The sequence below is a fragment of the Echeneis naucrates genome, chromosome 17 (assembly GCF_900963305.1).
Source record: "Echeneis naucrates chromosome 17, fEcheNa1.1, whole genome shotgun sequence".
NCBI classification, from domain to species: Eukaryota; Metazoa; Chordata; class Actinopteri; order Carangiformes; family Echeneidae; genus Echeneis; species Echeneis naucrates.
Genome location: NC_042527.1, coordinates 6,003,314 through 6,028,953, shown reverse-complemented (window position 1 = coordinate 6,028,953; position 25,640 = coordinate 6,003,314). Strand labels below are relative to the sequence as shown.

The 25,640-nt window shown below is 40.8% G+C and overlaps 1 protein-coding gene across 1 annotated transcript; it reads left to right on the top strand.

Moving 5' to 3' along the window:
* Nucleotides 1-613: 613 nt before the first annotated feature.
* On the top strand, nucleotides 614-6,241 carry LOC115057604 (kidney mitochondrial carrier protein 1). The gene is made up of 9 exons (XM_029524770.1): nucleotides 614-808; nucleotides 919-1,066; nucleotides 1,404-1,498; nucleotides 1,731-1,816; nucleotides 2,579-2,674; nucleotides 2,774-2,898; nucleotides 3,568-3,691; nucleotides 4,191-4,271; nucleotides 4,828-6,241. The coding sequence occupies exons 1-9, from the start codon at nucleotides 745-747 to the stop codon at nucleotides 4,867-4,869; spliced, it is 861 nt and encodes a 286-aa protein (XP_029380630.1). The 5' UTR covers nucleotides 614-744; the 3' UTR covers nucleotides 4,870-6,241.
* The last annotated feature ends 19,399 nt before the right edge of the window (nucleotides 6,242-25,640 follow it).

The window sequence follows — 25,640 nt, the reverse complement described above, 5'->3', positions numbered from 1 at the left end:
ATTTGGAATAGTGGTTAGCACTGTCACCTCACAGCAAGAATATCGTGGGTTCAATTCCCGGGCCTGTGGCCTTTCTGTGTGCGGAGTTTAATCGGTAGAAGATGAATGAACAATGACCTGGATGAATGAATATATTTGATTTGAATGGGATTTGTCTGGTTATTGAAAACTTGCAAGAAAGAATTTGCCGGCAATGAAAGATTAATTAATTCATTGAGGAATGAACGAATTTAAAGACCTGGAGTTTGCATGTTCTCTCCGTGCCTGTGTGGGTTTCCTCACACCATCCAAAGACATCACGTTTGGGTTAATTAGTGACTTTAAACTGTCTGTAGGTCTGAGTGTGAGTGTGAGTGGTTGCTGGTCTCTGTCTGTCTCTGTGTGTTGGCCCTGTGATGGACTGCTGACCTGTCCAGGGTGTACTCCCTCACCCAGTGTGAGATGGGATTGGCTCCAGCACCTCCGCGACCCGGAAACGAATAAGCGGTTGAAGATGGATGAATGAATTTACAGACCTACTTTGGAGTCCCCTGTCTTTCTCTGACACTGTCGCTTAGCAACAGGCCGTGGGCGGAGCCTGTCCTCAGGCCGGAACAGGAGGAGGGACTCTGGGTTGGGCCCGTTAGACGCCGACGGATTGAACCGCCGCTGTACCTTTAACTCATCACACACTTCACATTTGGGACCTTGTGCCCGTGTTGTCCGGGTCTTCCTGCTCTGTGACTCGGTACTCGGCTGGAGAAAATGTCCAACGTCAACTGGAAGCCCTTTGTTTTCGGCGGGCTGTCCTCGGTGATGGCGGAGTGCGGTGAGTGATGTGCGGAGCGGCGGCGAGGCCGAGCTGCGTGAACTGCGATTAATCATTTAAATCCAGTCTGTGCCCTAAGTAGTGCTCACCTGATTTGTGTCTGTGTGCAGGGACCTTCCCGATCGACCTGGCCAAGACTCGTCTTCAAGTTCAGGGCCAAGTGGGCGATAGCAAATACCGGGAGATCCGTTACAGAGGCATGCTCCATGCTATCGCCCGGATAGGAAGAGAGGAGGGCCCGCGGGCTCTGTACTCAGGGTCAGTGTGTGCGTGGTTTATGTTCCAAAAGCTGAATGAACAACACAGCCATTACACCCACTGTTTGATTATTGAGTATGTTTCGTAGCTTAATGCTGTTTACACTTCCTGCTGCTGTACACTTCCTTTTTTGCAGAAGCCAACCCCATCACTCCACAGTGGTGGATCTGTCTTTAGTCTGCCTGCCCCACAATCTATTTTGTTTTAGTGTGCTCAGATTTTTGGGTGGTTTTGTTCTTGTTTTTGGCTGCGATGATAAGTGTATTTGAGCATCTCTTTAGAATCCCACTGACATATTGTGCTCCCGGCCAATAAAAATAACTCTGACTTTTTACAGAATAGCACCTGCCATGCTGCGTCAGGCCTCCTATGGGACCATAAAAATTGGCACATACCAGAGTTTTAAGCAATTGCTGGTTGACAGGCCCGAAGGTGAGTCCCACTATCTTAACAATCGCACAGTTCGTTTGGCTAGTCCCGCCCATCCTTCAACCAATACACATTCCTCTTCAAGGTCACGTGGGAGGCACACACGTGCACATAACCTGTTTAAATATGACACCTTGTTTTTCTGACTAAAATACTGAACGGTTAAACGGTCTGTGTGATGATTGGTATCAAATGCTGTTGTTACAGTTTGCCTCCCAATCTTCTCCCTTTTCAGATGAGACCTTGCTGACTAATGTGGTGTGTGGTGTTCTCTCTGGTGTCATCTCTTCCTCCATTGCCAACCCTACTGATGTGCTGAAGGTAGCCTTCTGCACACACAAGGATTGTGTTAGATACACTGTTCCCACAGTTTAAAGCTGCAGAGCAGGTCTGACAGTGTTCAACTGCAGCATTGAATGCAGTTCCCAACTTTGACTGACACACACAACTTCAGTGTTGAGGCGTTAATATTTTCATTCTCGCAGTGTGTAACAGGCCAAGACTAAACGTCTGGTCTTTGGGTGGCATTTCCTGTTGGAATGAAGGGCAACCTGGATACCACTGGGGGATTATTTATAGAAGGAAGCCCCAAAGGCTTAACATAGTGTTCTGTAAATGATATGGGTGCATGAGAAAATTGTGTACATGCCTGCTCTTATAATTGTTATGCCTGGTCTCTTTCCAGCACACCTTGTTAGCAACACATCACATGTAGGTTGCTAATGTTTAAATAGATATGGCTGCAGGTTTGGAACAGTGCGTTTTCATCACAATGTGTTCTTACTGCTGCCGCCAAATCACCACAGAGCCAGAGAGTCAGCCAAGAGTGATCTGCAAACAGCAGCCATTTATGAGGTTAAAAGAAGTCAAGAGTGGGCCGCAGAATTCCTGGAAGTGAGGAAACAGAGACTGCTTCAGGATACTGAGCTTGCCAAAAATCCGTACTGACCTTTTTTGCATTCCGAGATTGAATAATACACCCCCAAGCGTATCTTTGGTGAACCTACAGCATTCCACACTGGTTCTGCTTGCTTTCATTTTGTCAAGTTCGTGTTCAGACAATATTTCTGTCTTTCCTCCCAGATCCGCATGCAGGCTCAGGGTAATGTGATCCAGGGCAGTATGATGGGCAACTTCATCAACATCTACCAACAGGAGGGGACACGAGGGCTGTGGAAGGTAGAGCAATCCTGAAAAAGGTTTTAATTTAGATTGACAAATGGTCTCAGATAGCACAGATACAAAATTTTTGCCATCTTCACCCTTTCTTTGCATCAGGGGGTCTCTCTAACAGCTCAGCGTGCAGCCATTGTGGTTGGGGTCGAGCTACCTGTCTATGACATCACCAAAAAGCATCTGATCCTGTCGGGTTACATGGGAGACACTGTGTACACACACTTCTTGTAAGTTTGACAAGTAGCCTACAAGTTCTCTCAACATCTCGCTAAGTTATCAATAACAGGAAACGAAAGTAGGCTTATCCACAATCTTTAAAAGGCCAATAGCATAGTTCAGTTCAAATGATGTAGTTGGAAAGTAGATCAACAAATCATTAGCTTTGTTTTTATTGACCTGCAGTCAGTTCAAAATGACCAGTGAAATCATAAATCCTTGATTAGAACTCCAATTGAGCACCAACAACAAAGTGTTTTGATTCAGTTGAGACAGTACCTAATAGTGGTAGAAGCAGTCAAACATGCAGTATTTCTAGATGGGGGCGGGGGCAGTAATGCTACATTTGTATGTCAGCCAACTAAAGCTCACTTCAGTATTTATAGCTGAAAATGCTGTCTGGATATTTGGACACACTCCACCTATGCTCTGAGATATTTTCTGTCAAGAGAAAATAGCTTTAATTAATATAACTGAATTTACTTTTCATCATTTTTTTACTGCAAAATAGCTATTCAGCCCAACAACAGCAGAATGTGTTCTAGGTTACAGTCTCAGCCTTGCAGGATGTAACATGTTTGACATTTGTGGCAGCAGGGTGCACACTGTGGTAATGAGTGTTTCACACCAAAGCAGTAATTAAGGAACAAAGAAAACAACCCATGCCTTGTGACTCACAGGTCCAGCTTTGCATGTGGTCTGGCTGGGGCTTTGGCCTCGAACCCAGTTGATGTAGTCCGGACACGCATGATGAACCAAAGAGGAGGAGCTCTGTACCAGGGAACACTGGACTGTTTGCTTCAGGTCAGTCAAAATGGATGGTCTTTACGTTAGTTTTGTTTCTTTGATCTACCTTAAATATCACATTTGATGGTCTCTGTAATCTAATCTGCTATAATTTAAAGCTCAGAAATCCAGTAAATTTTGTCTTTAAACAACCAATTTATCACATCTTGATACCCATTTATCATAGACAAATAAAAAAAAAAAAGTCCATATATTGTGATAAAGATTTAAAACTTTTCATGGTCAGATAATATTAAAATTTCTTTTAAAAAAAGTGCAACACAAGCTTGTATCAAATTGTTAGACATCATATCAGAACATTTGGACACATTAGTACCTGTATGTGTATGTTGGTGTTTTTTTTTTTTTTTGTTTTTCCCCCTATGAGTATTTAACAGGTAGATCAAGCCTCAATGTCATTGAATTTGCAACCCATAAAACCACCACTGGGGACTCTTGGGTAACTGTCAGGATGGTATAAGATTAAGTGCATTTAACGCATTTGTTTTCTCTTCAGACTTGGCGCTCTGAAGGCTTCATGGCTCTCTACAAGGGTTTCTTTCCCAACTGGTTGCGTCTTGGACCATGGAACATTATTGTATCCTTTAACGGTCTTGTTAGTGCTCCAGTCTGTTTATATATGTCCTAGGTGATGTAATGTCTTGTGGGCCAGTGAATCAACAGAGAACTGTTTTAAGTTGGGCTATGCTTCTGGTGGCATATATCCTTCCAGGCCATGTGGATCAAAGCTTAACTTAATACTAGCTAGCTAGCCTTGTTATGTAATTTTGAGAGACTGCCTCAGTACCCCACTGCCCCTGGTAACAGATAAGTAACGGGGCCCCCAGTGGGGGGGTAAGAGGGAAGTATGGGTGGAGAGCAAGGAGGAAATGGAAAGTGAATTCAATGAGTGTCTTTTAGCAAAGGCCAAGAGCTGATGAAAGATGATCGAGCAGGAAGAAACATACTCATCATGCTCCAACCAGGCCTGAAAAAGGTAATGAGATTATTGACCGGTTACAGCAGGGTAGACTGAGGAAACAAGCAGTAACAAGGGAGGTTTTCAGCTCAAGTACATACAGAGCCAATTTGTGTTTCTCACTTTCTGCTTAAAGAAAATGTCCTATTTCCGTATTCCTTTACTCCACGTTCAGTTCTTCCTCACTTACGAACAGCTGAAGAAGATCAACGTGTGATTGGCAGAAGGATTACTGAAGAGGAGACAAGTATGAGCGCACGCTCTGAAATGAGCTGAGAGGACCAAAATCAGGAAAGGCTGGATGGAGATGGTTTATTTAAGGAACCATTTAGAGGAAGTTCATGTAGACCCAAGTTGGGGCCTGTGTGGAAATTTGCCTGATTCCTATTTGGTATCTTAAAGCCGGTGGCAAGTGTGGATGGGACTGTGACACAAACAAATACTCATCTGATGCTTTAAGTCGTATGAAATTCTACTTTAAGCTTAACTGCTCATTCAGTTCGAACCATGGCCCTTCAGATCCATTGAACCTAATTTAGTGAAAGAGATTTTGGAAAGGATTTAAGTATGCCCCAGAGGTCCCTAACATTTGTTTATTTCGGTCATAAGCTGTTTTAAAAATGGCTCTAATATCGCAAGAAAAAATGGATGAGCTTGTTCAGTCTCTTGCACTAAAAGGAAAGTCTACAAATTGAGTGCCTTAGTTTGTGATACTGGCTGTTTATGCCATGAGTTGCAAAAGGACTCTGAATGTCGGACAGCAACTGACAATCAAAGTGATCATTCCTGCTTGAGAAGATATGGTGTCTTGAGTGCATGGCTCAACAATTTGGACATTTGGATCTGTCTGTCTTTTTAAAAACATGTTGTTTTTTTTTCCTTTATTTCTAAATTAAGAAAAGATTGTGTTTAGAAAATGAGATAATGCATTATCTACAGCCCCCGTGGCGTATTTAAAGACCAGAGCCCAGATTACATCAGATAAGTGTAATAGAGAACGGTTACATGAACAGCCTGAAGAGCAGTGTGGATGAGTGGAGAGCGCACACATCTCCTGCCCTAATGTGGTGAGCAGAGTGGGCACTCCTGTCCCAAAGGGCAGGTAGTAAATATAACTTTGGGCAACTGGAGGATGACACCAGGTCCCCCTGGGTTTCTGTGTCACTGTAGAATCACAGACACAATATGTAAGACTGAATATTATATTTTGCTCCCCTCTATGTTTATAGCAGATTAAACCTGCACTGTTTATTGTTTTGCAGCACTGAAACCCCTGCCCATGATCACTAGTTAACTCCAGGTGTTTTTTTTGTTTTTTTTTTTTTGTTTTTTTTTATACTTATTTGCACGATATAATGCTTATCTGTAAGCTTTCATTGTAAAGAAAGAATATGTTGGCTGGCCGTTGTGTGTGAGCTGCCATTGCTGCCAAAGTGTAAGTTGGTACAAATGTGTCATACTTTGGTGTTGATGCAAATGCTGCTATGTGTTCTGTATATTTGAAAGAAAAGGGAAAAAACCCAACATGTTGTGTTTGTCTTTGTGTCCACCACAGTGTGGTGCTGTCGAGCTTCATTCTCTCCCACTACAGCTCAACTCCCATTAAAACCAGGAGCTCTTTGAGTCTTCTGAAATTCCCAGCCTTCTACTTCAAGGCCATGAATCTAGCACAGTTGTATTGTTTCTGGGGGATTACCCGTTGCCTTTTTTTTTTTTCCCCCTTTCAAACACAGGGGATGCACATGTTCAAACTGAATCCCACAAACAACAACTTATGAATTATTCAAGGAATCTAAGATGTAATTGTTCTTTTTTTTTTTTTTTCTGTGGGTAAATTCCCAGTTTTCCTCCATCAGAGCTGTTCTGAGTAGATGGTGGGAGCTCGGGGGAGTGCAGAGGGAAACATTACAGTAAACTTGGCGTCTCTGGGCCTTGTTATTTTATTTAGTAAGCTTTGTCATGGGATTGTTTGTGTGAGGACTGTTATTGTATCTGATTCATCCGAGTCACCACGAGTTTCACTGCCATATTATTGGTGTGACATGTCTGCCTGCATTGGCTAACTGAATCCTAAACAATACCTCATGTTGTGTTGCAGGAGACGAGGGTCTGGATGCTGGATTGACCATGTGTACAGTACAGACAGCACAGATAGACCTGAAGGGTCCTCTGCTTTGGAACAGCAGTTGGTAATCTACATTGAGAGGGCACAAACACATCCCACGCTGACCATAAGGCCAGTTGATAAAGTGAATAAGAATAATGGCACTACAGCCCGCTCTCTGGCTTCACATCCCTGGCAAAATTCTCTGTAAGCTGGACAAGTATGGCCATGGGGGATTCTGGCAGTCACAGACATGCTGCATTATGGGCATTATTTGCTGTCTGCCCTAGGGGTCCAAGGGGGCTAGCTCTATTGTATTCCAGAGATCAGAGTGAGCTTTTGTGTCAGAGGGATAAGGCTCTAGTCTGCCCCAAACACCCTTCCCTTTTTCTCAACTTCTTTTTGTGTTGCTCTTTCAGTTGTTTCCCAGATTGAAAACACTGCTCTGGATAAATGGATGAGCGGATGGAAATATAGACAAGGAGATAAATCTGTTGAATTCTGTTGATGCATTTGGAGTGAAGTCTGTGCTGCTTCTGGGCTTCGCAGTGCTGAAAGAAAAACATCACAGGCCCCGTGCCTTTTCTTAATGCTTAGTATTATAGCTGAGATATGGGCTGAGGTACAACAGAACATTTTTTTTCTTTCTCAGCTTTTCAGAGATGAGATAGGTGCTTAGTTTGAATAAAAGGACTGATTTTTCTCTTCCAAAAAACACTGTTTACCGAACACAGCTTCTGCATAACATCAAAATGCTCTGTTCAGAAAGCCTAGCACACCATCTTCCTAGTGGAGAAAAACACAGTCTTCTGCAATTTGTTCATGCACTTGTTGTAAATATTTTTGAAAAATTGTGCAGCTATGTCTGGTCTTTTAACAACAGGCTGACAAGGGGAGCATTTCAAACAGGGCGAGGCAATAGAGATGTGGAGGTGTCACGTGATGTTTTAGGAAACCCTGTAAAACAATTTCTTCTAGCAAATTTCAAGAAGAGAAAAATCACAGCAAGTCCCACCAGAAATATTAAGGAATATTTTAGCAATGTCTAAATGAGCACCAAAAAAAAAGTCAACTGTGGGAATAATTCATCATTTGATTTATTTGTTTTATGGTTGAGGTATGCAAGACTGACAACACTCATAACTGGACAGCAAATGCGTAGATCATACCCAGTTAGCGTAGCTTAGCATAAAAACTGGAAACTGGTTTATAAACTGAAAAGAACAAACGCAGATTTAATGTTTAGAACTAATTTCTGACAAGGATAGTCATTCATTTCAGTTCACTTCAGCACATGCTGTTCCTGTAATTTCCACTGTTGCAGTGAATAAAACAAACGGCAATTTTTTTTTAGCAGTCAGAATTTTTGTTTCGCAGACTTTGGAAACACTCTTGATGAGTCCCTGTTAACTGGTGGCGATGCTTACATTGATTTATGTCAGCTGGCTGTCTATTATCATTTATAAGAGACAGTTTGAGGAGGGTGCCTGCAGTTGTTGTCTAAGACACCAAGAAAGACGCTCAAGTGCCTGAGTCGTAGATTCATCATGACTAAAAAAACACAACAGGCCCACTAAATCACAGCACAGTTGACCTACATTTACAAAATACTGGAAGGGGACTGAGACCCCGGGGAGACAGGATCACAAGGATGAGCCGCTGGTAATGCTGCTCCATTGTTCCATAAAGACAGGAACAGGGCAACAGAGTGAATGTTAAAGGAGATAAAGGGAAGAGAGTTTTGTTCTACATGCTTTCTTCTTTGATTCTGCAACAGTCAGGAAAGTTAAGTTGTGTCACTTTTCAAGGCACTTTAATCATCATGTGACATCTCTGTATGGCCTTTTAGTAGCTGCTAGTACTCTAAAAAAGAATAGCATAGCATAACAACTGGAAACGAGAGTCTGGTCCACCTTTAAAGCTGACTATTTAACATATCATCTTTTTTGTTTGATCTGCAAGCAAAAAGGATAAAAACAACAGCTGTGGGTTAACTAAGTCAGGTAAAACCAAGAGAATATTAGAAAACTAGCATGACCTTCCATTTGCAATAAGGTCATCCTATTTATTTAACCTTAACAAGGCCTACATTTCAAACAGATCTGTGCTCACTTTAACCCAGCATATGATTTTCTGGATTTGTCCTTGCAGTTTGTCTGGTGCATATTTGTATTTGTATAATGTTATTTGTGATGTTATGGTTTTAAGCTCCCTATGTAAGGACAATGGATGTAAATTGCTAAATCTTTTGTGACAGTCTGGCGTTTTTACATTTGTTTTTATTCTGATTATCACTGACGTGAGAAATAATCTCAGCACAGCAAAAATTGAAGCTGTTTTAACTGTTGTATTTTAAAAAGACTGTAGATAAGCAGGAAAATCTGCCATAACAGCATCTCTGTCGTGGTTTTAGGATTCAGGTTCGTGTAATTCCAGAGGATAAACACTAGGCAGAGCTCATGGGCTTTTTTTCTAGTAAGGCATGAAAACAGAGGAGTAAACATTTTATCCGCCTGTCCCCGGCCGCCGTACTCTGTCTATCTCTGCATAACCCGCTCCGTCACAGCTCCCTCACTAATATCGCTGCTTCTGATAAGGAATAAATATTCAAATATTCCCCGGTATCATTTTCCTTGGACGCCTGATTTAAAATTCTTTGCCCTCAGGCAATGGATGCCAGCAGAGTATGTACAACACACACAAACGCAGACATGCACACGTGCACACACTTTGATGTGTGTTGGTGGTTTTAGTGGAATTGCTCACAGACACACACACACTAGAGTCTGATGCCGCCCCTCTCCACTCCCGTTTATCTCTGACACTCACCATTTTTTTTTTAGAGAGAGGGGATGGAGGAAAGAGGGGGAAGAGAGGTGGGACACTGAGGTGAGGAATGGGGATAAAAATGAACTGATATAATGATATGTTGGACTCAGTGGGGGGATAGGGAGCAAACTTCATTGGAGCTCAGTTAAGAAGCCTGACGAAAGAGAATGGAAGAGGACAATAAAAGAAGGGACCGGTAGGAGAGGAGAGGATGCAACACACACTGATGCTCTGCTGCGCTCCAATTAGCATCCATGTGAACCCTCTAAGACAATGGCTGTCAACTGCTGTGCCATTGACTCCAGGCACAAATGGGCTGTGAGCTTATTGGTGCTGGCATTATATAATTTGAGAACAGTATAAAGACTAAATAAAATTAGAATGAACATTTTTTTTTCTCTTTTGTCTGATACTAGAGCGTAATAGCCAGTGCAATATTTATTCTCAGTCCAAATCCGAACAGACCTCCATACCGTCACTGATCATGCATTACAGGAGACACTGAGCTTATGAAATGCTTTTTGCGAAATGGTGAGGTCCTTTTTAGTTCGCTAGAAACAGCAGAATCTGACTCTCAGGCAAATACGTTTGTACATTTTCATATGGAGTTCAGTTTGTGTGATGGTTTACTCAGATCTACACTTGATACACGTGATATGTCGTTAGGCGGGATGGCATTCACAGGTGAAGGTGGGTGTAGCAGTCATGACCTTTACCACTCATCTAATGGGAGCAGCAGGAGGAGCTTGGACAGATATGACAAAATAAGCCCATGGTGATGCCATCATGGTTAGTCTGGCTTCTTCTTTTGCACAATTCCTAGAGACAGAGTTTTTGGGGTTTTATAAAAGAGGGAATTTTTACGCGTGATAAAATGCACTGCATCACTTTCAAGTTGCTGTTTCGTTGGAAATGTAGCACTGAACATTTTTGGAGTGAATCTTGCCTAATATTAAGTAAGCAAGTAATACAAGTCTGTCTCTTTGAGTATAGCTTTAAACATATGAACCAATTATTGACTGTAAAAGTTTTATGGTTTAGACTATGAGTTAGGGCCCTCAGACAAACACTGGGACCCCCACTTTAATTTATTTGTTAGTTTTGCTCAGTTCGTGGGCAGCTTTCATGATTTTCTTCTGTGATCCCATAAAAACACGAAAGCCAAATGCAATTTCTCTAATCTATGGCGCCTAAATCTAAAGCATGTAGGGTAATTTACACAATCTCACTTCAAAATCTAATCTGATATTTCAATATGTTTTTCCTCTCCCATTCACTGAGCCTCTCCTGAAACTGTCTGGAGCCCACCCTTGTGTGGTCTCCCCACTCCCCACTTTGAGCATCTCTTGTTTAGAAAAAAAACATAACAGCAGCAGAAAAAACAAGTAAAGCTTTTTTTTTTTTTTACATCTTATCAATTATATGGGACACAATAATGTCATACAAAAATGGAAATAAGGAAAAGGGAATGGACACATTTTCCATGCGCAATGTGAGTTTTGGAACATAATCACAAGTAATATAAATATTAATATCCATTCTCCATCTATGAATTATCTAAACTGCTTACCCACGCTGGGCCACTGAAGCCCTGGAGAGGTCAGTAGTCTTACCACAGGGCTGAAATATAGAGTCAAGTAACAATTTCTACATACATGCAGTTTAGAGTCACCAATCTACCTCATGTGCTTACCTTTGGGACTGTGGGAAGTAGCTCCTGCCCATGCAGGAAAAGGTAAGAGGAAGTGTTAAGATTTCAATATTAGACAAGTGCACGACCCAGATACAGACAGACACAAAGGTTAAGTTCAACCAGTTTATTAGGTAATACTGAGTACTAATGAGATGAGGAGGCAGGTTAATTCCAGGAATCTGTCAGAGTGGTAGTTCTGGATCTGGAGATCTGCCTGTGAAGCTGCTGGCACAGAAGTACCAGGTTGATACCGAAGCTGGAGGTGGCTGACAACGCTGGAGCAAGATGAGATGGAGACAGGAGCAAACCGAGGCTGGATGGAGCAGGCAGCCGAGTGGGAATAACTGGTAAACATACTGCAAACAATGAACATGTGGGACGGCCTCTTGTACAGCAGAGGAAGGCTTGGGGCAAACAGCAGTGTGCAAGTGGATGAGCAGGAGAGAGGGCGAGATTCAGCTCCACCCAGCCAGAGACAAACACACTGTCAGACTCAGAGAGGAACACAGAACAAGAGCAACGGTAGAAAGAAAGAAAGAAAAAAAAAAACTAAACACGTAAACAGCAAAACACAAGGTAAACAGCATAATGGTGGATCCTAAAATTATATACAAACTCCTTGCAGAAAGGTGCAGGGAATGAGAGAGGAGTAAGCATGTTTTTTTACACGTCGTCCATGGAAGCAAATTGAATTTGTATTTTATTTACATATAAATATATATATACATAAAATATCGGTGGGAATGGTGCTGCTGACTCATAGATAGACTGATGACAGAGCCAGAGCCAAAGCCTCCATCTGCACAGCTCATACAGCCTTAATATACGCAGGGTAAGATTTTTGCACTGTAGTTGTTGTATTTGAAAATTTCTTACTTAATCCCTCTGAGCTCCATGTCATCTGTGAGTTTACTGTGCAGAATCACCACCTCTGTGTGAATTAGCAGCCACCTGCCCGCCAGTCAACTTACTGAGCCTCAAGAACACTTAAGTAATGCACAAGTTGAAAAGACTATTTATGCAGACTGGCAAAATCAGCCTTTTTGAGTCACTTTCGCAATTTTCTCACAGATGAGAAGAAGTTTTCATAGTTAAACTTGATAGGTTCAACTGGAAGTTCACCTTACCATGAAAAATTAGACAGGCAGGCCGAGCCCTGTAGGGGTTTACGGATAGATACATATAAATGCACATACACACACAAACTCACACAAGCACACACACACACACACACACACACACACACACACAGAAATAGACACAGTGTAACTCTGTCCTATCTCAACCAAATAAGAGTCACATGTTCTGTGGAAGCATGAGGCTTCATATCACAGTAATCTACAGAGGGAACAATCGCACCACTGTTGCTGTTGCTTTAAGCTGTCAGAGGTGAGAGGCCTAACACATCTACCTCTCTTACACAGCACACTCTCCACTCTGTTCCACAGGTGCAGTCAGGGACAGTCTGTGACTACACAGCGAGGGACTCACATTTCAAACATGCCAGCATGTGACCTTGGCAAAAGCGTTCTGATCACGCTTCCTATTCACCACTGAGTTTGTGTGATATGTATACATAAATGATTTCTGCTGACAAACAGGAAGTTATGGGAATCGATCTTCTCTTGCCCTTGAAAAATGTTCATCTTTTAAGATGGAGAAGGAAAAATGCCCTAAGCCTTGTGAGCCAGAGCGCTATTCAGTCAGGCACACTGAGAGAAACACACAAACTTTGACAGCAGTTAGATTTATTGACAGTATTTTCCGATAAGTTGACTATACCAATTAAAGTCACACTGTTATGTCCCCAGTAAGCTGAGCAGTTTGACCTCTGCTCGTACAGAAGGGACAGTGTGTTCTGTTTGGAGGCTGAGCACTTGCTCTTTTATGGTCGAGACACAAACACCAAGATGGATCTGCAATGCACGCTATGTGCAATATGTTGATGTTTCAGTGGACTGCTAGAGCCAAATTAAAGCCTGCTTTTGTGATTAAGTTATGTTAACTTAAGAGGAACAGCTCTCTAAGTGTGTATGTGGTATACGGTTGTGCGTGTCCATTTTTTTACCCTCTTGGCTTGATCAATTTGGTTAATGTTGATAAGTTGACAGACTATTGCCAAAAAAAACCTTCTGATCATTTAATTAATACTGTGTCTCTTCAAATAGAACCAAACATTATGGCTGTGCAAATAATGTTGAAACATTGCAGGCTCATAAAGTTAATTTAATGAATGCCCATTCAACGCAAGGGAGATATGAAGATTTGAATTATTGGAGTCATGTATGAAGCCACCTGATGGATGCAGGTTTCATACTTTCATACTCTTCTTTTAACTCTGTTTTTATTAGCCACCTAGCTAAACCATTTTGCTGCTGTGGGTAGCTAGCATGCACAGGGGATCAAATTAGCTTTCTCCATAAAATGGCTGCAGCAATCAATAACCTACCGGTGAGACTGAATTAAAAAAACAGAAAAAACTGTAAAAAACACTAAAATGTTCTTTACAGCTGAGTGGAACTGCACTGCATGGGTGATTCTATGAAGTTTCAGATTGCAAGTCATGTCTTCTTTCACATTAAACATAGTAACTTCATTCATTATTTATGTCAAAATATTTTCTTCCATCCGCTTTTAAGTGCAAAATCAAATTCATAAGTGAAATCTGGGATAAATCAACAGCTCAGCTGACAACATTTAGTGTTTTTTTTTTTGCCCGAAAGAACTCGTAAATTTCCTAATTTATGCTGCGTAATGGGACTTAAAGCCCAAGGTTGTAAGTAGTGTGTGTGTTCACTGGGGAAGTATACAGGAAGGAACAGGATCAGCATTAAGGAAACAAAACGTTTACAGACTTTACTGCATTAAGAGGAAAGGGACTTTAGGGCACAATGCTCTCAGGCAAAGGTTGGATTTTATTCTCTTTGCTTCTCCTCTGATACCGTTCCGTGGATCAGGGATGAATACTCCCTTCCCTGCACAGATGACTCACCTTTTTCTCACCAGTCCTGCAGATGTGCATCACATATGTCTTACACTCACTGTTTGTTTTAACCATTGTGATGTTAACACAAAGTAAATGTATACGCACACTGACACACACAAACTCACTTCCACACATACACACAGTGAGTCCCAGTGGATTTCGGTCCTCATGTGGAGGAGCTGTAATGGGAGGCATGCATCACCAATCTTGGTATTAAGACCTCATTCCAGCGATAACCTACTTATAGTGCGTCTCTAGTGTGACTCCCCCTCCTCTGTCTTAATATAAGCCTGTTGTGATCAGAGTGACACAGAGCTCATAGAGGCACATCTCTCTTCTGTTTACTGTCTTTATTCTATACAGAGATGCTAAAAATGTCATAGCATTAACTGGATTTGAGATGTGAAATCAGATTTTTTTTTTTTTTTTTTTTTGGGCTTGGTTGTGATTATATAAGGCTTTCCTTTACAAATTGAACTATTGATTCATGTGATTTTCTGGAAAAAAACAAAACAAAAACAAAAGTAAATCTGTTTTGTTACTCAGTATCAGTTGGTATATCAGTGATTATCCTAGAAAAGCTTAAACTCAGATGGATGAAATCCCGAGGTGGATCTTGTGGATCGGTTTTCTCAGAGTCAATAGGAAAATGCTGCTTGTGCATTTTTATATGCATGTATTAGAACAAATATCAATTTAAAGTCTTGGTTTAGCATCTCAATGAGGTTGATCTGGAGCTCAGTCCTACCAATCTCAGAATAACAGTTTTTCTTACTTTCTACATGTCAAAATGTTAACATTTGCTCATCAGGATAAATGCAAAGAGGGTGATGGGAATGTTGTTGACTTGGCAGGTATAAAGTGATAAAACACTGATAAAAAATAGGCAGATGAATGAAAAATACAGAGACTGAGACTCAACAAATCTGATTTAGATAAAAGAAGGAGAAGAAGAAAAATCACCCCACAAATTTCTGTTTAATCCTGGGCCATTCCTGATGGATAAAAGAGAGGAGCAGGCCCTTCAGAGAATGATTTTTAAACTAGCCAGCTGCTCTTGTGCAAGCAAATCAATGTCAGAGGGATGTTCTTGAAGCTTCATGCATTCAGCATATTAAACTGTCCCAAAAGGAATGCAGACAGTGGACAACACATTTGGTTTGCATTTTTTTAGTCCCATAAGATTACCATCAGTGGGTTTGTCTCAGTCTTTGCTCTCTGCCCGGATGAAAAATGGAAACCGAAAGAGTTTCAGGGCAGGTATCAATGTAACTACACTCCTCACATCTTCACCTGCTTTAATGATTCCCCTCACGTCACCTCGTATGTTTCAGTAGCAAATAAAACATCTCATGTACTTGAATGATTACACCCGATATTCTACAGATATTTATGGTACCCAAACGTACTTCTCCCACACAGCAGTTACTCACCTCTGGCTCCACAACTTTGTTAAAACCGGCTTAAGTTGTCCCTGACATGCACAGCATGGTCTAGATTTTTATTCCAAGAGCTTTAGATCCTTATCTTCAGATTTTTTTTTTCCCAAAGAGGGTGAAATGCATTTGATCTCCTCCCTATGGCAGGTCACTTGGACAACACTGAAGTTTTAATTAAAACAGAGAAAGTTGTTGTGAAAAAAGTAAGGTTCTCATCCTCAATATAGGTCATATATTTTCTTTAAGATGTCTTTTCCTCGCCAGCAGGTCGGCATAGTGGTTAGAGCTGTTTCCCCACAGCAACATTTGGACCTGAGGTCTTTCTATGTGGAGTTTGCATGTTCTCCCTGCTCCTGTGTGGGTTCCATCCGGGTACTCTGGTTTCCTCCCACCATCCAAAGACATCATGTTTGGGTTAACTGGTGACTCTAAATTGTCTGTAGGTCTGAATGTGAGTGGTTGTTGGTCTCTGTCCGTCCATGTGTGTTGGCCCTGTGATGGACTGGTGACCTGTCCAGGGTGACCCCGCCCTCACCCAGAGTGAGCTGGGATCCAGAAATGGATAAGCAGTAGAAGATGGATGAATGAGTTTCTTTTTCTTTTAGCCTCCCGGCATATGGCTATCCTTGTTTTTTAACTATTGCTTTCAAAACAGAAAACAGGATCTCTTTGAACATGCTGCTCCAGCAGCCATTTCATGTTTGAAGATGAATTGGGGGACTAGTGGTTAGCACTTTTCTACAACAGGAAGAGAGTCATGTGTTCAATTGTAGTTTGGGTCACTATCCCTCACTTTTCTCTGACTTCATTGGAATACTTTTAAGCAAACTATATTCTTTAAGTGGACAAAATCTGTGTGTGTCCACCATTAAATTATACTAAACAACAACCTTCTTGTTGCCCCACAAAAAGAAGGTTGTAAGTTCGATTCCTGGGCCCAGTTCTATGTGGAGTTGGTATGTATTCCCTAAGCCTAAGTTTCCTCCAGGTGCCCTGGACCACTCCCACAGTCCAAAGACATGCACGTCTAGGTTGACTGGTTACTCTAAATTGCCCGCACGTGTAGGTGTGAGTATTCATGTGTCCTCTGTGTGTCAACTTTGAACTGCACATCTTCACGTTTTGAACTGTTGAGTAAGCAAAACAAGATGGAGGGAAACACTGACAAACACAAGAAGTAAAGTAATGGTGGACACACTGACAATAAGGTCAATGGGCAGTTTGAGACACCCTGAGTTGAAAACATTTAAAATATGTTTTTGCTTATAATGCCCAGGAAGTCCAACTACTGTCTTCAATTTTGGTCATGCTTGATGATGGCAGAAAAAAATAATTAAAACTGTTGTCACGTGTTCATTCACTGACTTCCCATGATGTTTTGATTCAGTGTCATAAAAGCTGGAAATCACAAAAACACAGTCCAGGGTTACATGTCTGAAATCACTTTCTGTTGCTTTGAGCTCTGAATTTATTAAAGGATGTTTCAATGCAGACAAATATCACATTGACTACAGAGGGATTTAAAGGATTCAATCATATTTATTAATGCTTTAGTGGAGACTTCAAGTTATCAAGCAATATATTGGTCCAATAAACAGCAGGCAGTCATGTCAGTGCTTCCTGTAGGAAAGAAGCACTATGTTGCTGTGGACATTGGGCCCCTGTGGGCTTCGTAACCTTGCAGACAACAATCTTCATAATTTCTTACCACAATTAACGGTGAAGATCTAAGAGGTGAAGCTGTGCCAAAAACCTGCGAATGCGTTGATTTGTCTTCCTGCAAACAAAAGTAATAGTCTGACTGCTCAGCATACAAAATGTGTGAGAAACAGAAAGAGACAGTAGAACAGAAAGGGGTGGGGGGGAGAGAGAGCCCTTTGTGGCATATGACATGCACTAAGATACTCTATCACTGCTGACACCATGTGAAGAGTATCATGCGTTAAGTTTTATTGCTAGGGGCATGAATAGTGCATTTATTTATTTTTTTTTCCATCGGTTTAACTACTGTGAGGCTTTTGCAAAAGAATAAGACACAGAGAGGGAGTTGGAAGGAGAAACTAAATTAGGAAAATCACATTCCCTCATAGTGGATGCCTCAGAATTCATTTCTTTGCATGGTCAAAAGCCCTGAATAGATTTTGTTCTAAGGCTGGATCACTATTCCACCGCTTCAGTCGTGAGCCTGCCCTCCTGAAACGTGTGGCTTAAATTGATTCAAACCTCGATGGTGCAAACTCCTGCTGGTGCACAGCAGATTACCAGGGAGGAGAAAGGAGAGCCGGGAAAACATTTTTCTCCACTGTGAAGACACTAAATAAATAAATAAATAAATAAATAAATAAATACGCATATGGGAGGCAGGTGGCGTGGCCGAAGAAACACGTGGAGTTCAAGAGTCCATGTGTGAAGGCATGTTCTAGTGCAGCTGTGAAAAATGGAGTCACAATCAAATTAAATCACTGAAGACGAGTTCTTTTTGATGGTCACATGGACATAGCACATCAGGCAAAAGCTCATAACATGGTTTTGTTTTTGCCAATATACTGCATTTTGTCTTCACTTTGAGCCCGAATATATGTTTTCCTCCTTGTATGAAGCATTTGCATGTGTGCACAATCGCAGAGGGTATGGATACCAACCAGCAGCGTCCTTTCAAGTGCAATAAGTGGAATCTTCACAATTGGACCCATAACATCTATGAGAAAAAAAATCTTTGGATCCAAGCAACAGCAAGATATTTGAGATACCTGCCACATTCTTCAGACTTCTCCCTGTCTGTTGCGCTCTCTTTGTGAGGTTTGTTAAATATCTTGTCAGGTATTCTCTGTTGAGTGTGTTGTGCTGATGTCAAGAAAGCCATTATCACACAAAACAACCACAAAGGGCAAAAGGCCAAGAGGAAGATGGCCTAGGGGGGACATAAGCAATACAATACAATGTGCAGATACACAAACACTGAGCACACACAATTACATGTGGCACAGCATCTTGGTGAGGGCGTAGCCGGAGGGCTGCATTTTAGTCATTCCTCTTGTGCTTGATTTTGTCATTGTCAGAGGGCAGAGCTTCCAATTTTTATCACTCAGCAGGCAGGAAAGTCAAACACTGGAGATAGTTATAGGGGGAGAGGGACAACAAGGGCAAAAATCAAATACAGTGCTGGAAACCATGGGAGGAAAATGGATGCAGCAGATAAGAAGGGGATGTGAGAGATAGAGCAGACGGGGTAAGAGGACACATTTTATGACAGGATCTGAAGAAAAGCTTTAATTACAACGTTTGGTGGCCTTTCAAGTTAAGTCATTGGTCACTAGGTGAGTGGTGAAAGTACTCTTTGTCTGTGATGTTTCAGTGCCCACGGCTATCTTTTCTTTTACACAATACTAAAGGTGTCAGCCACAGTGCCGGTCCAATGATTAAAGTTCTCCCCACACAAATTTACAACACTGGAATCGTAATGACAATGCAGCTTTTCTGTACCGAAAAACTGGACACGCTATATATTTTTCTGCCTTTACATGACTGTTTTCTGGCCCATTTTTCTCATTGTGTTTGATTTGGACATCATTCTCATTCAATAAAATATAACTGAACACGGAAAGTAATCAGTGTTGGGGGGGGGCTCAAAAGTTCGCTGTCAAAAATACAAACAGTTTCGCTCCATGAAAGGAAAAGAATTATTATTTGAATATAATTTACAGTTGCTTATCTACTGTAATTGAGTCCACTGTGACCAGCCCACAGTGGGGGCTGTGGGATTTTTCTTTCATCTTGACGGTGGGGGTTTCATCATAGATAAACATCCTGAATCAAGAAGCTTCATGGCCATGCTTAAGCGGCAACCTTGGAAATCAAAAACAAAAACAAAGCTGATACTCTTGACACATATCCTTGAATTTTATTTTTATTAAAGTGCTGTATCGCAAGCACTTTTCCATTTTCTATTCCATTTTGGACTATAGCGTCTTCCAGGTTTAAGTCATCAGTAGCTCCTACAGCAGATTCCCCAGGAAACAATTTACACATTTGATCTGTAAAGAAAAAACAAAAAACACATATCCTGATCCCATATTCCATTTCTCAACATAATTTCTGCTATTTAGGAGCCATTAGCTGTGTGTTCTCACAAATGTCAGCACTGTCAGTGGAGCAAATTTACAGGTCAAAGTTCACCAAAAGTTGACATGAAGATTTGTGCAGATTTATCGAAAAACACATCCAAAAAAATATCACTGGAATAAATAGTATTTTGACATTTAAAATGCTGCTATAATCAGGTTGTTTTCTAATCCTGACCTAATGTAATGTAAGGTTAGTCACTGAATTCTACTCTTGGTAACAATGATCGCTTGGCGGCCTACATTGGCCATATACTGTGTATGGACACACTGGAAGAAAGGCTACAGTAACTCACAAAAATCATCTTCATCTAATCTCATGAATATGGCATTTGAACTCAGTGATCTTCACTAAATCCACCTCTGGGACATCGTCAGCGGTTAAAAACCTGCAGAAATTTTGTGAAGAAGCCATGTCAACATAGAACAGACTCTCAAAGGAAAATGAAAATCTTGCCCTGAAGAACCGAGACCGTTCCGAAAGCAAAGGGACATTAGTTCGGTGCTAATAAAGTGCTCAGTTATCTCTGTAAACTAGCATACTGTGGCTTTCCTTACCGAGTTGGCGCTCTAGGGTGGATATGTTAATTCATTCCTCAGCCACGGCACCCTCTAATAAAAACAAACACTGTTTGGTTAGTGTCAGTCTGTGCCAGTTAAGGCACCTTTGCCATCATTTAATAGCGCCGGCACGATCATTGGCTTGTGCGTGGTGAACACATAGATGTTGCTGTGTTCGAGAGGGGATGAGGGGGCTGACTGAAAGATTTCAAGGAAAACAGTAACCAATGCAGAAAGCTGCTGTTTTGCTGCTTTATGGAAGTTCAGACTTTTAGTGCGTCTTACCTCTGGCGAAACAGTTGGTGAAAACATGTGCTTTGCCCTTGATGCAAATGGAAAACCCAGCGAACACATCTAGTTTAATGCTGTTTTCACAGTTTGAAGACAGAATTATATGTATGGATTATGTCCTAAAAGGCAATTCTTTCACATACTTTTTTCAGTTTTTTTGTAAGAATGACTAAATCTTTGAAGCAATGAGGTCAACCACAAATGAGGTTACCAGCTGATGTAAGAGCGAAACAAGCTTTAACACACTAAAGATAAAAAAAAACGAACTAGGCAGAAAATCTATATACTCTGAAAACACTTGGGTTCATGTTTCTGTAAAGAAAAATATCTACGCTTCCGTGGTCGAAGTAGATGTTTCTTTCTAGGTGGAAATTAAATGCACAATTGTATATTCATTGCAAGGGCACTTGAGAAATAAATAGAATAACGATTTATGGAGTGAAGAAAGGACTCGCCCAGGATCTGCTTTGTTTACAGAGCTAATAAAGTGGAAGCTAATTACTCTCTCACACCACTTAGTTCACAAGGCTCCAGGTTAAAGGCCTATCTGTCTGATCTGAACTCTGTGGACAAGGACACACACACACATAAAAACACAGCAGCGAGGATAATTTGGCATGAAGTCAGTATATCCAACAGCTACAGAGCCAGCTCAGAGAATGTTCTGTGTGTTAGGTAAGGTGCCTTCTTGTTGACAGCGAAGGCAATGAATCCCCACTTTGTCAAGTCAGCCCTTTGTTGAATGTGGGATGACTGACAATGATTTTCTGCCCTTAAAACAAACGGGGGGGGTGAAAGGGGGTTTCTCTACACATTGACTAGCAGGGCTATGGCTAATTATCCCATAAACATCACATACAAGGAGGAACAAGCTGGACTCTTTGGATCCCAAACAAGAGCAGTAAAAGTTTGGTCTTAATATGGGTGATAATGAAACATGGGTTTGACCTACAGCTGCTTTCTTACCCTCTGGTTGGGGTTTCTTTGAATGAAAATGCAATAACCACCAAAGACGTAAGGGCTATTTCATCTATAGTTCTAGATGTTGGAACAATGTTTGAGAAGGGACTGGACAATTATGACAATTTAAAATACTCATTACTTATTTAAAAATTAATTACATGACTTACAACAACTCAGCTAAAGCAGTTATTCAAATGTTAATTGTGTCATTCAAACTACTTGGAATCTTTCACTTACACATTTTTATCTATTAATGATGTGTAGAAAAACAAAGAAAGCATAATGATTTCATGTTTATTGATCAGCAAGAAGTGGCTGACCAGCATCAGTTAGCGAAGGTGCAGGGACTGTACTTCACCCTCCAACTGTGAATAAACCAGATGAATTCGCAGCGTTTTGCTACATGTGTTTTACATTAGAACGTCAATGCCAAGAAGGTGGAGTTACAGTGGAGTTACTTTGAAGCTCCTTTCTGGTCACTATTACCAGCTAACAGCATCCACAAACCTCACGTATAACTGTCAGATCACCAGATCAAACAAAGACCAAAACTGAATCAGCGTTTGATCAAACTATCAGCTTAATTTTAGATACCAGAAAATACATAGCACATCAAATGGTTTAAAGGCTCTTCAGAAGATTTTTGGCCAGCTGTCTATGTATTTACAGTACGGGGTTGTCTTACTATTATATAATCAAATAAATAAACAAGTAAAACTCTTGTCACCATTAAATCCATCAAATCATCATCATTGTATTTTTCATCCAAAATCTATATTGAATTATTTCAAATCTTATCAGTATTGGTATTGTCAATGAAACTCATTCAAAAAGCGAACATTTCTGTTTCCATTACAGACCAGAGTTACTGAGTCATGTAGGGTTTAGTTTCTGACGCCTCTTGCCCCTGGGCCCTTAACATGAGCCAGAACACTGTCTCCCTACTCACAAGGCTCACTTGCTGCTCCTCAGATCTTCAGCATGATACTGTGATAGCTTTGCCATCACATGGCATGGAAACCTTTCACAGTGTCAAACATGAACGTAGCTGTGAGCAGCAGGCAAAGAAAGCAAACATTCAAAAAAAAAAAACCTTCAAAGCTGTTAAAGGACATGCAGCCAAGCTTTGATAGTGTTTCAGACAGAGATGGAAACATATGGAAATGATCTGCAGCCACGACAATTGTACTAATATATACACAATTTGTTAGATAATACTTTGTTGATCATTGGGGGAATTCAAATTCAAAATGATACAACCTACAGATGATTTTTAAATGGCATAACAAAGAGCTCACGTAGCTATAATCAGCCTTTTCCCGTACTTGATAAGGATTAGAATTACCACCCAACAGATTCCTCTCTGTCCAGGCCCAAATAATATATGCAGATGAGACTTTTCAATATAGCAGCACAGAAGATCTTTCTAATTACAGCCTCGGTGGGGGCCACCCAAATTTGTGCCACGCTTTCAGTATTTGACCAGGTGTGAAATCTGCCATTTCACACTGAAAGTGATAGTTCAGGTTATTTGGCAACTGGTTGTTTTGCAGCAGATTGAGGCTGTTTAAAAGAGCAGCTTTGGGCAATGCTACAGAAGCTCAAATAACTGAAGCTGCCCTTAAGACAGTGAATAAGGGTCAGTAATTACTACATTGCCACATTTGACTTTTAAAAGTTTTCTTCATTATATCCTTGGAGATATTTGTGTGAACCCAGAAACGTGTTTTGTAAGGTCACACTTACCCTCAGAGAGCAGAAAATTTGAATCAGTTCGACCTTGAGTCAGTCTTAACGCAGCGTTGTGGCTCATGTAATGAACTTTCCTCCAGGGTTGACTGATATATTACGTTCACAAGAATGAAACACAAAGATGGACAACAGCAAACATAATAAGCCAAAGCCATGACTGCCTGTCATACAGAAACACCTGACTTATAATTCTTAGTATTAGGTCAACTACCAAAAACATTTTCTGAAACTTAATTTTAACCCTGACCATGACTGCTGCTCCATGAATGGAGTTTATTCAGTAGTCCTGTAGATCCCGGAGATATTGACCTCTGACACTACTCCAGGAATAATTATTTTAAATAATAACAATAACTGATTAAAAAATATCTCAGAAATGAACTACAGCACCCTCTCATTTTTCAAGAATCTGGCAGATTCTGGGTCTGTCTTAGCAGCAGCTGAGGTTGCGATAACTATGAAAAGCAAAAGATGAGATATGGAAAGAAAGTCTCTGATCGCCAACAGATACTCTTCTCAGATCTGGTAGTTAAGTAGAACAGGTTATTAGCGACTCATCATTAACAAAGTTAAGAATCTTTTTCTCATGAACTCAAGTTCAGCTGCAGTAGACAAAGAGCAGAAATGGCAGTCTAGCTAATACAAATTCTTGAGGCTCAACTGAGATCCATCAAACGTAGAACACATCTGGAGCTGATGGTTGTCTGGCTTTAAACTCTTCTCAGAAAGTCTGAGTCTCACTGGGACGGTCAACATCGGGCCAATGCAGGTGTGGTCTACTACATTCAGCTCATCGTAGCAGGCTGAATGTCTTAAAGCAAACAAAGAACTGACCAAAAAATGGTATGTGCCTCCAATTTGAAGAACACAGCCAGCATTTTTAACTTTGTCACAAAATGATAGACAGCCAAAGTGGTAAACTAAAATTGGAATTTTATGAGGTGTTAAGTAAACTCCTAATTTGATGTAGAAGCTGGATACCATTGTGATTGCTGAACTGTTGAAATCATGGTAGCAAAGTAATATATATGTTTATGTTTGAAAATCTCATCATATCCGCTAAACATACATTGCGCTATATTTTATTTATCTTCCCATTAACAGTTGGCAACTTCAGTGGCTGCTAGACATGTGAGAGCTCAGCATCGAACTTGCCTTCTGGTTGGTGTTATTTCAATCACTTCTACATAAGTAAGGATAGTGACTAACTCACCCAGCGTGAGGTCACTGAACTTTATGTCTACTAAATAAAAGCCTGGCAGCATTCCTACTGGGACCAAATTAACACAGCATTTAGTTTCAGCACTGCAAAGACCCCGAGCTGTGAGGATGGTAGTAGACTCTTATTAAAGGATTTTTATATACAATAAATTATCAGTCAAATCAATTTGTGGCTTAAAAGCTAGTAAGCACATTTAATACTATCAACTTTTCAAATGAAATCGAAATGCACTTCATTCATATTTAATAGTAAATAAATGGTTTGTTGTAATTGTATTTTCTGGTCAAATGCTCCTTCGCTCCGGACAGCATAAATCAATTCTGATAATAATTTCCAGAAAATGCTTTACCCAGGTCTGGCAATTAAAAAATTGTGTAAAGAATGCACTAATGCGTCTCCAGCATGTTTCTTGATGTGGTTTATCATTGCAATGAGTATCAGCTTGGCAAATTCGGTGCAGTTATCTACAATTTGACAGCTCTTCGACAGTCTGATGACATCCAAGTGATAGAATTGTGTTGGATGTTATGGACGCAGTTGAAAGGAAAAAGTTCAATACCGCATACCAGTCACAGGGTGTTGTTTGACTATTTACTTTAAAAAAGGGAACAATAGAAAAGTAAACCTGAAGTCACAGTACTTTAATAGAATAAATAGAATGGCCATGATCAGTGGTGGTAAATCTATTGATGGTTGAAAGCATTGATAAAATAAGGGCTAAAATACACCAAAAATATAAGGGACTATAAACTCATCACCGAGTATGAGAAGGCACAATAACATCTCACAAACTGATTTCTCATTTAAAAGAAGGGAATTTCATAAATGTTGAATAACTGATTAATGAGCTTCCTCTGAATTGTCTTCCTCTGTCTTCCTCCACCCCCTAGTTTACATAAAAGGAGGAGGGGTTGGAGGACAGGGATCAGCTCAACAGGCTCTTGAGACTGTGATCACTGAGACTCAGGACTTCACAGGACTTAATCATCCTACTAGAGCAACTGACTGGAGATTCTGGATCTCAGAT

Coding starts and splice junctions, on each gene's coding strand:
- LOC115057604 (XM_029524770.1), top strand. CDS start 745: ATGTCCAACGTCAACTGGAAGCCCTTTGTTTTCGGCGGGCTGTCCTCG. Junction 1,499..1,730: donor GCTGGTTGACAGGCCCGAAG/GTGAGTCCCACT, acceptor CTCCCTTTTCAG/ATGAGACCTTGCTGACTAAT. Junction 2,675..2,773: donor GGACACGAGGGCTGTGGAAG/GTAGAGCAATCC, acceptor TCTTTGCATCAG/GGGGTCTCTCTAACAGCTCA.